The 11,343-nt window shown below is 37.3% G+C and overlaps 1 protein-coding gene across 5 annotated transcripts in view; it reads right to left on the bottom strand.

The window, feature by feature from the left end:
• The window catches only part of EEA1 (early endosome antigen 1), a 78,141-nt gene that overhangs the window by 25,643 nt on the left and 41,155 nt on the right, over positions 1 to 11,343 (bottom strand). For all 5 annotated transcript variants that reach the window (XM_069773346.1, XM_069773345.1, XM_069773348.1 and 2 more), the window contains 7 exons: positions 10,760 to 11,098; positions 6,396 to 6,545; positions 5,257 to 5,376; positions 4,824 to 5,027; positions 3,428 to 3,628; positions 2,459 to 2,572; positions 1,091 to 1,246 (listed from right to left, as the gene is read on the bottom strand). In XM_069773346.1, the coding sequence (XP_069629447.1) occupies positions 1,091 to 1,246; positions 2,459 to 2,572; positions 3,428 to 3,628; positions 4,824 to 5,027; positions 5,257 to 5,376; positions 6,396 to 6,545; positions 10,760 to 11,098 (1,284 nt within the window). The remainder of the gene's footprint in view (positions 1 to 1,090; positions 1,247 to 2,458; positions 2,573 to 3,427; positions 3,629 to 4,823; positions 5,028 to 5,256; positions 5,377 to 6,395; positions 6,546 to 10,759; positions 11,099 to 11,343) is intronic.

Here is an 11,343-nt window from a genome sequence, read left to right as displayed (position 1 = left end):
ACTTCAGCTACCGGGAACCTCGTAAAATCTTGTGCAAGCAAGCACTGTATTCCTCCCAAGCATTTGTGTCTGTTGGTTACTTGTGAAACTTTAGCAAAAGGATGAAAAATAAAAGCACAAATCAAAGTGGGCAGAGAAAAAAAACAGCATGCAAAAGAAGAGAGATGGAAGCACAAAATAATTATGCTGACAATGCAAATGTATGACAGCATTATTTTTTAATAGCATTAGATTTAAAATTTCATATGGGGAAAACAATCTTCCTTCTCTTCTATAGTGCACATAAGCTAGGAAAACCACTGAACTCAGTCTTGAGCATATATACTGCAAATCTCCCTCAAAACAGACAGACAACACTGCAAAACCAATTCTGCATTGCTCCTAAGATCCCTGTATCATATCCTTTTATATATTGTGAATTTTGACTACCAAGAATTCAAAAAAAATACTGAACAAAGGTTAAAGCCCACATTTAAAAGCTCTCAAGCATTAGGACTCATTCATATCCTTAACTGAAAAAACTAGTATCTCAAAACACCAAAAGGTTCTGCAAACCTGCCAGAATTATGTGCACTGTAGAAGAAAAACTGATTCCAGAACTGGAATGCAAAACTGAAGATCAAGTTAGAGGAAAAATACTGATAAATAAATCTTGATAAAAAGCCTCTGTAGAAGCCTACTGGAAGGCTTTAGAAATAAATTAAACCAGACAGGTAGTGTTAACTTGGGCTAACCAATGTAACACGTATTCCCTGCTACCACTTGTAAAGTGTATAAGCTTGAACTTGAAGATTCTAATTTTGGGATGTATTTGTGTTCCCTCTTATAACACTTTCCAGGCAGCACAGAGGTTGGTAGAAGCACACATACAGGAAAATGACAGTATAGTGGCAATGTCCTAAGCCTATCTTCTTAGTGTGCTAGCATGGAAGAAGAGGAGAATAGGATTAAACAGTGGATCAGGAAACACTAGTGAAAAAGAAAACCTACAAATCCTTCCCCCATAATTTGAGCACAGCTTTTATCACATACTACCGAACAGCAGAGAACATCAGTTTCTGTAAGCTCAGATACCGAATTCAATACAAACCTTAAGCTGTCCCTCTAGCTCTTCAGTTTTCTGTTCTAAATAAAGATGTTTCTCCTTGTACTCTTTAAGATTGGCTTCCAGCTGAGCACAGTATTCCTGCTTGTCATTTAGCTTAGCTGTAACCTGATCCAACTGAACGCTGACCTTATTTAACTCCTGAGGTAAAATAAAAATACAAGGTTGTTAGTTTTTAAATAAATTCCAAAAATGACTAATGTCATATATGCTTTAAATGATCTAATATGTTCAAATTAAAAAGGAAAATAATGTTTCTTTTTTATTCTGAGGGACAGGAAATTGAGAGGGGAAACAAACGTGCAAAAATTCTCTCTGTTAAACTGATGAAATTTCTTTTGAAGCCTCAATATTCCTCTCAAACATTACAGGCTGTGGGCTATATCTTAACAAAGGTGTTTTAAGTTATAAATGAAAGAGGAATTGTAGATAATAAATACACTAGATCCTGCAGTTTGCATAACATTAAGTAGGAAGTAACACTACAAAACCTTAGAGAAATTTTTTGCTGTCTTCATGAAATCAAGCACCATCGAAGAGGAAAGCCAACACCATGGAAACAGTCAGTTCTCCACATACCAGAGATGATTTCAAACCATTTTGTTCAACACAAAACAATGTAATTTCCGCAAGAGACACGAACACATTCACCTAGTAACCACCATGATGACATCTACATCAAAGCTCGCTGCTCTCCAACCAAGCTGATTTATTTAATTATTAATCAATTATTTAATAGTTGCAAAAAGAGGTCTTCTGTTTACAGCAATTAATTACATTCCCACGCTAAAAAATGGTGCTATGTTAGCTGGATGTTTCTATGAAGACCACAGCAGCACCAATTCTAACAATGCAAATATTTGATTCAGCAGCCAGTGGAATGCTTCACTAGGATTAACACACATTAAAACATGCAATTTTAACAACAGCCTTTTGTTTTTTTGTGTCAGTTGGCACACGGATAATTATTTCTGAGTTCAGGCATCTGATTCTGAATTTATCTGAATCTGCAATAACAGTTAAGAGTTTTCACTTTTACGCAGTGCATTCTACAATCTTTTCTTCATAATATACAGGTAAAAATTGAATTATAGCCCAATAGGACAGCTTAGATTCTGAACCATAATCGTACAGGAAGGAGTAGATTCCCAAGTAAATTCTTTACACTGCAAAATATATCTGGTCCAGATTACAACAAAAAGAACTGAATACATATCACATGGTTAAAATATCCTAAGTCACGATTTCTAAATGCGTATTCACATTTGTTTAGTTTGTAAACAGACTATTCTTAGGTTTTTAAGTAGTTTTTTAGGTAACACAGAAACTTTATGTTTATATGTTGCTTATAACCTGTTGCTTATCTTGCAGTGCGTGCTGGGCAGTGTCCAGATGATTCTGAAGATCCGCTCTTTGAGCAGCTTTCGATGCTTCTGCTGAAAGTAGCAATTCAGTCTTTGCTTTTACCTGAAAGGCAAGTTGTATTTCGCTAAAACATCTATTTTACCCTAAGTCATTTTAATTTTTTTATAGTCATCAGTAAGTTTAATAGTAACATCAGTAGCTTTCATGTGCTAGTGTAAAAAAAAAAAAAAAAAGGAAGAAAGATTTTCAAATTTAGACAAATATCAGGATTTTAAGCCAAAGTGAGTTCTTACTTTGAGCTGAAAAAAACAGACAAAACAAAAAAAAAACCCAAAACAAACCACCAGTCCCACTCACCATCTACTCTAGGAAAATATTTTTACTTACTAACAAGGAACAATGGGATATACTTACTGCATTCACACACGTATACATTGGTAACCTCAGACTACGCACACATTTAAGACCCTCCAAAATTTTTAAAAGCAAAAAGAATAAGAAACAACAAAAATATGCTTCCACATGCATACTATCTTTCTCTGCTCCTACCTGCCTGTTAGGGAACAGCCTTCCTTCCTTCCAAAACACTCAGCAGGGATTTGGATGGCTAATCATTACAAATACAGCAAGAGGTGCTTGAGGACAGATTTTCCCAACTCAGTTGTGAACTTTGGGGGGTTTTAAATTAAAAAAACAAACCAAACCAAACCAACCAACCAAACCAAAACCAGAAAAACCCAATAGAGACAAAAAAAACAACAAAAAAACCAACACTTGCTATCTATTGCTATTCTGAATGCACTTACATTTTCCTCAGTTTTATCTGCCTTATTCTACATTATTGATCTGCTAGTAGAAACATGCAATTTTTCCTCAATTGCTTTGTACATTCTCTGGAGAGAATACAGAATTCACAAGCAGGATTTACCATCACCAGACAGTATAGAGTTCCTTTACCTGTACATCAAGTTGTGATACTTTCTCTTTACTTTCATTTAGCTGGCTGGTTAGTTCAGTGATGTTTGCTTCCAGGGAAAGCACACGGTCTTGAGCAGCTCTTAGATGTGCCTTTTGCTCCTGCACTTGCTCATGCAAATTCTCTTGGGCTTGTTTATGACTTTCTGATTGATTCTTCAGCTTCTCTGTCAGCTGAGTTACCTGCAGTGAAAGGAGGTAAGGAGAAGAGAAGCCTAGAAAAGCATGTCCAAGGAAGTCATATATCTTTTAAATTTTAGCATGTCTTATCATGGCTCTGGAGACTCAACACTACCACATTGCTTTTTCTGAACTATTACAGTAAAGTTATATTGTACACAATACCACAATTTAAATAGGTTACCAGTGGAAAATGTAAGCAAAAGGGAATCATCAATTTGGCCCTATTGTAATAAAACCAAAATACTAAAGAGACAACAGATGCAGGCTAAACTGAATTGTGGTGTTGAAAGTAGGAATTAAGCCTCTTTTTAAAATAAGAAAAACAAACATGTATATGTATCCAAAAATTATTTGTAAGTACATATTACTAGCATATTGTCGTGGTTTAACCCCAGCCAGCAACTAAGTACCAGGCAGCTGCTCATTCACCTCCCCCTCACCCAGTGGGATGGGGGAGAGAATTGGGACAAAAAAAAAGGTAAAACTGGGGAGTTGAGATAAGAACAGTTTAGTAGAACAGAAAGGAAGAAGAAACTAATAATGACAACAACAACAATAATAAAATTACAATAATAATAAAAGGATTGGAATATACAAAACAAGTGATGCACAGTGACATTGCTCACCACTCACCGACTGATGACCAGTTAGTTCCTGAGCAACGATCCAGCCCGCAGGCCAACTGCCCCCCAGTTTATATACTGGACATGATGTCCCATGGTATGTAATACCCCTTTGGCCAGTTTGGGTCAGCTCTCCTGGCTGTGTCCCCTCCCAACTTCTTGTGCCCCTCCAGTGTTCTCACTGGCTGGGCATGAGAAGCTGAAAAATCCTTGACTTGGTATAAACACTACTCAGCCAAAACTGAAAACATCAGTGTGTTATCAACATTCTTCTCATACTGAACCCAAAACACAACAATATACCACCTACTAGAAAGAAAATTAACTCTATCCCAGCTGAAAACAGGACACATATGTACATAGGAAACATCTAGGAATTCTTTCCCCTATGCTGATAGCAAGGAAGACACCAAAAGGCAAGTCCTGTGAAATTTACAATAAGATCTTTACAGTAAGTATCAAAGAAACAGCAAACTACAGAAAAGATTAGTGTCATATCTGATGATAGAAAAAATGGAAACAAGATTCAATAATTAGAATGAAAGAAAGGAAACAAATCTCTGAGTTCTTACCTGTATTTGCAATGCATGGTTTTTCTCTTGCAGCTGGTTAAGAACTGCAGTTTCTCCTTCACCAGCTTGAATTTTTGCATATAAGTCCTCTCTTTCTTTTTCCAGCAGAGAGATGTTTTCCTTGCTTTTTTGAAGCAAAGCCTCAAGATTTTGAATTTTTTGGTCCTTATCTCCAATTTGTCGTAGTACTTGCTCCAAATCATTCTAGAAAATCGCATAACAGCTTCCTTAATTATAAGGACCTTAGAAGTTATTCCTAATGCATAAAATGTTGGATAAATTTATTAAACATCTTCTGTATATTCTGTTCTAGATTTACAAGTTACTTTACTGAAACTAGTGTAAGTCATGCAAGTCACTTTTACAGAGAAAACATATTTAAAATAATGAAATCTGAAATACACTTTCATATTAGGACACATAACTATGTTACCTGGGCTTCTCGTAGTTTTGCTGTAGTATTTTGCTGAAGTGTCTGCTGTTCCTGGTGCTGCTGTTTTGCCTTGTCTAATTGATGTTGCAGTTCTGTTGAATTTGCTGCTTTTTCCTTTAGCTGAAAAAAAACAAAACCAGAAAACAAACAAACAAACCAGACTAATGAGTGAACAAGCACCAGTCAGTATGCCAATAGTGCTCCATGTTCATTCTGATGCTAAAAGATTTTAGTCTAAACATTAATATTTGAAAACTGGTATAAAAATAAAAGTGTGTAATGCTAGTTAAAAAATCAAAATCTAACCAAAGCATTCATTACTATTAATAGGTGAGATTCTATTTCACAAGCAAGAACTATGAAACAACTATCAGACATATATGTATTTTAGCTCTCAAAAATCTAAAACACCAGAGATTTTTAGTAAGTTTTTTCCAACAGTTGTTAAGGTGTAACATGACTGATAATATAGGTACCTGTAAAACAACATTATTATTACTATTATTAGCAGTTTTAGTAGCATCTTCAGTTTAGCAGTCTCTCCGCTTCTATACTGGTCAAGGCTTTGCAAATTAGCTACAGAAAAGCTTTAAAGCTTTGACAACGTACCACTTACATATTTGGCCAATCCCCATACAGGCAGCAGAAAATCAGCAACATATACAAGATGCTCATTAAAACAAACAAAAATTATTAAAACAAGTGTTTTCTGCCCATCCACCCCACTCAGGTTCTTAACTATCAATGACCTGCTGTGCCATGTTTACTTTTTCTTCATGTAGGGCTTTATCTTACAAAAATATCTACACACAAAACTTTACCCATATAGGCTAAGGTGCATCTAAGTCTTTTTTTCTTAAGATCCTTAGACAAAGCTTGTAAGCGCAATATGGACATCTTCTGTTCATCTGTAAAGCACCATGAACATGCATGCATCCGATGAGCATTTAGCCTTACAAAAATCTATAATGCAAGTGGCATTTAGGCAGATTTTGACAATTTTACTGTAAGACTTTAACAGTATTAGTCAAATGAAATTCCCGTAAGGACAAACTTTATAAACTGCAACATCACCACAAGTATATATACAGGCTACTATCAGAACCAGAACAAACTAGAGTCTGCATAAAAGCCCCTACCTGCTCTTCAGCACGAGAAAGTTTTAATTGCAGATCAGCGACCTGCTGCTCTTTGTCCATCAGTTTCTCGCTAGAGAGCTGCCTCTGCTCCTTGAGCCGCCCATGCACTTCCCCTAGCTGGCGCTCTGTTTCGAGAAGTTTACTGTGCAACTGGAAAAAAAAAAAAAAGTCTTTTTTTTAGTCATTCTTTAGCCAACAGCGCTGTATTTTAGACTCACTTTGTGCAGTGTTTACCTTAAGTTTTCATAACCCAGAGTAAAACAACTACATGAGCTCCTGAAGTCACGTATGTACATCATACACCTCAGAAAAACAAATTATGTTAAAGAACAGCATCAACTGCACAAGCATAACAAACACTCAAAAAAGTAGGTTGGATGGACTCAGAAACATCCTCATTTATCTACAGAAGCCCTTCAATATGAGTTACAGAGATTTACCAGAAACACAAAGAGGGCAATCCTTCAACGGCATAAGGACTATCACGTAAAACAGTGATGCTTAGAGCAACCTCATCTTGCACAGCGCACGCCCTCACTCCTGCAGATCCAGTGGCTGAAGCACCATGCCTTTACCTGCTCCGCTGGCTCCCACAATATTTACATTGCTAGACTAGTAAGAGCATAATTCTTAGCTTGACCTGGCTGCGTCAGCGGCATTGTTATCTCTGCGGAGAAGAGACAGATGAACCTTCAATGTAGGGTACGCAGTAACTTCCATGGCTTATAGTCCAGCACCTCCTAGGAGCAGAGAGTAAGTAGGGACCTGCGCTCTTCCAGCTGGACGTAAGCCTGCCTCATCATTTTTTCAGTCATCAGAAGCAGTACTGCACCATCTTCAAAGTGCTATTCACTGTTACAAAAAGCGCTCTCTATAAAATCAGCTCTTCTTCTATTTGAAACTGTCACTAAAGGTCCTGGGTTACCTCCTACCTGCTTCTACATGAACACATTCACGGACACACAAATGAACTTTCAACTCAAGGCAAAAACAGAGGATGGATCAGGCCTTGCGGCACAGCAAGAACTTTCTACAGCTATCAGGATGAATGAAGGTTGCTTCCCTATGAATTTATGTCCAAGACCCTTGAACCACCCACCTTTTAACTCCAGGTCCTCCCTTCAATATCCCTAAACCTTACTCGTGCTTTCCTCAAATTCCTAATACGTAGGCAAAAGGCAGCACAACTTTGCTGCTCGCTGCAAGCTACCGCTTGTTGACCAGCTGGCTGCCTAGCAGGACAGAAAAAGGAAGAGTGGGTTTTATAACACCAAATCTTGCCCCCAGCCATTGAGGGGGTGAGGCATGAACATAAGTCTCTCTCCTTTACCCAGCTGCCTGTTTCCACAAGAAATTAAAACTGAAGAACCTAACACTGAAGACCTTTGGGCTATCTGTCAAAATTCGTCTGAAGTTATCAACCAATGCAAAAGTTACAGAGGATGGAGACAGGGGAAACAAATGTGTCTATGCCTTATTTTCTTAGGAAACCAAGTTAAATTATTTGTTTATATGTCCACAACCACAAAAACTGTGAAGGAAAAGCTGTTCAGCACGTGGCCAAGATGCTGATTGCTAACTGTGACTGCACAGTTCAGAGACACATAAGAGAAGAGGGAGGACAGGGTGAGGAAAGAGACCATAATCTCTCCTCCAGTGATCAAGAACATTTGTCTTTTTCCACAGGAATCACTAAATTATTAATACTTCCTCCTCACTAAAAATACGAACAAGAGCTGGAGGAAGAAACCTAATGAAGAAAGGGTGCAACAAGATAACTATTATGACTGCTCATGGTTATGTTGATACTCAGAGAGAATATTTAGAAAGGGGGAAATCAGCAAACAACATTTTACAAAAGTCACTGCTATTACAGGCACAGTTAAGTATTTCTGAAGGACTTTAAGACTGACTTTAAGTAAACAGAACCATAAAATCCAAAATTAACCTATGTTACAGAATACAAAAATCATAACAAATATCTAGACTTTCAAGACAATCAAGTAGATTCAAATTTTCTCAACAACAACAGTATTTATTAGCAATTAACATTTCTTCAAGACTGAAGCAGCCCATATTTTCTTGTGTTACCCACTTCCTATTGTTGTGCTGGAACCAACATTATCATTGAAGTTTCCTTCCATTGTGAAGATCGCTTTCTTGACATCACCCAAATTCTAAAATATACAAACTCAACGAGACATGCATCTCTTCAAATGAATTTTGATAAGATGGCAAGGATTCTTTGAAAATGTGGTTTGACTAAACAGCTATACATATTCCTTCATAAGCAGCATTCATTGTGTCAATATAAACTATTGGACTACATGCATAAAAAGATAAATCCCTTAAGGTATTAAGTGAACAAATAAAAGAAATTTAGTCTTTTCACAGTAGTAACCAAACTCTTGTTTGAAGGGAGAGAGAGGAAGAGAAGTTTTTGCTTGGCTTTAATTTTATTTTATACCATGTATGAAGGGCTTTTTTTCCTCCACTGTTCTTTTACAATACAATTCTAAAACACATCCTGAGATCCAGCAGCTTGTTCAGGTTTTCTTGCTTAGACTGTCTTCCTTCCCAATGGTATCACCAGAGAATGTGCAATGCCTCCATTTCCTTTCATAGGAATTCATTCTTCAATGCTTTATTCACCTTCCTCCTCCTTTATTTTCCCACCCAAAAATCCTTCCTCAGGCTGAAGCCGGAATTCAGCTCAACCTCTTGGCTGTGCTTCTGAACTTGCATAGATGTTGCCTAGGCAGACTGAGGCAGTTTTACCAAGTGAGGATTCCTAAGCAGATAACTAACATAATTATCTCCCCTACCCCTGACAGAAGACTGATGGGAGAAGGAAAGTCATTCTGGGGATGTAATACATACATAAATGGAGTTTTGCCAAGCCACAGTTCTTCCAAGATAAACTATACACGCACAGCCTGCAACTTAATCTATTTCAGACTTGACAAAGGGTTGAAAATTGAGAAACGCTCACTTCAAAATGATAAAGCTTTAGCGAGAGATTAAAATGAAGTATGTCACACTAACAAAAAAATAAAAGATTATTTTTTCCATCTTAGGACTGAACATGATTCCTGATGTACAAATATTTATCCAGTCTAACACACTACTCCCCAAGACACTAGATAAAACGGAGTTCAACCAGCCTCAAATTTCAGTATGCTCAATGTTATATGGAAGTCCTGCTTCCGTAACTCATTGGACTCAGCAGAACAACACGTAAATGGTGGGGGGACGTATGCTCTGTGTGTTCTCATAGCTATTAGCAATATAAAGGGAAGGTCTTTGTGGAGAGACACAAAAGGAAGCAATATTAAGACTTCACATGACCCTGCTTTTCACACTAAGTATTCCCTACTGTATTCACTGTTCAATTTTAAAGCAAATCAAGCATTGTTCCGTTCTAATGTAAAACGAAGACTCGCTTTTCCGAAACTTCTTATAGAGGAGTAAAATCACTACTAGAAGTGAAACTACTTCCGATACTCTACCTGAATTTGTTTTTCTCATAACCTGAATTCATTATAACTTCAGCTACCTTACTGAACCAGAATAAATAACCTTGCTGACTTCTTAGGATTAGTCTATTACCATATTTGTCATGGAAACTCAATATTCCGGGTTGCCCTGTCATTTGACAATACTTCCCTTATTTCAGGGAATGCATCAACAAAAAAAGGGGAGGGGAAAAACTGCAGGATGAAAGAAGAGTTCATTTAACACTGTAAGAGGAAAAGAGTAGACAAAAAACCTGCCTCAGATCAGCTAAAACCTTTTTTCTTCACATACAAAAAAAAGTCATATCAGAACATGAGAAATAAGCTACAAAGTTCATGCTCATTCAGCCTTAATCTTCAAACCTGAAATTATAAAGATAGTTTTAAGAAGTTCCAGACAGAATAGAATTAGTAAGCTTTTCCCCTTTCAGAGAAAGGGGAATTATACTACAGATAGACAGATTTTACATTAGCCTTCCCAGAAATAAAAACATAGAAAGGTGGTTATAACTGTAGATCTTGCTAAGTTTGATTGTGACACAGGATCTACAACTATCCTCATTTGTCCCTGACAAGAGGTTGGACCTACTAAAAAGATTCAGACAAATACCAAAGGATTTCTGCACTCTTATCACAGCTTCTTCTTTCTGCCTGTTCTTTTCCTTACTTCTCTAAGGGGAAGAGGTGATTGTACTTCATTCTCTGCAGTGTTAGGATGAATGCTTTATATTTATTCAAATACCAGCTAGCTTAAGGAAATGCAGATGCATGTGCATGAAAAACATGCATACACAGTTAAAAAACCCTAATGGGATGGTAGGATGGTCTAGAAGGCTTAAGGAACCTTACCTGACTGAGCTCACTTTGGAGTTGCAGGCCATGCTGCTCTTTTTCCTCCCTCTGCTGCTGGAGCTGTTTACATTCTGCCTTGAGATGCTGGTACTTTGTCTCTACTTCGGACAACTCTTCTTTAAGTTTCTGGCTTGCCTCCCCCTTCTCACCTAGCTCTGTCTGTAATCTCTGTATCGAGGCTTCAGATGCAGACAGCTTTGCCTGAAGCTGTTGGCAGTCCAGGTCTTTCTGGTGAAAGCTTGCCTGCACGTTCTTCTTACTCACAGATACTTCATTGTGTTTTTCTTCTAGCTGGGTGTAGTCCTGTTCCTTCTTCAGCAGCTTCTCAGTCAGACTCTATGAAGAGAGTTACACAGCAATTCAAGTGCAATTCTGCTTACAGCTTTTTAATGCATTATACAAATTTCTTCTCAAGTGTTCATGCTGAACAGTGAAGAACTTGCTCAAAAACATTATTAAAGAAAATATTGACCTCTATTTCTTATTACACAAGTTAATTCTGGAGCCCATACAGCACACAGTTTCAACTGGAAATACTATTTTTCATATTCTCACATAAATCTACTTCCTCTAAGAACACC

The sequence above is a fragment of the Haliaeetus albicilla genome, chromosome 28, assembly GCF_947461875.1.
Source record: "Haliaeetus albicilla chromosome 28, bHalAlb1.1, whole genome shotgun sequence".
Classification (NCBI taxonomy): Eukaryota; Metazoa; Chordata; class Aves; order Accipitriformes; family Accipitridae; genus Haliaeetus; species Haliaeetus albicilla.
The sequence above is the reverse complement of the archived record's forward strand: the minus strand, read 5'-3'. Positions and strand labels throughout refer to the sequence as shown.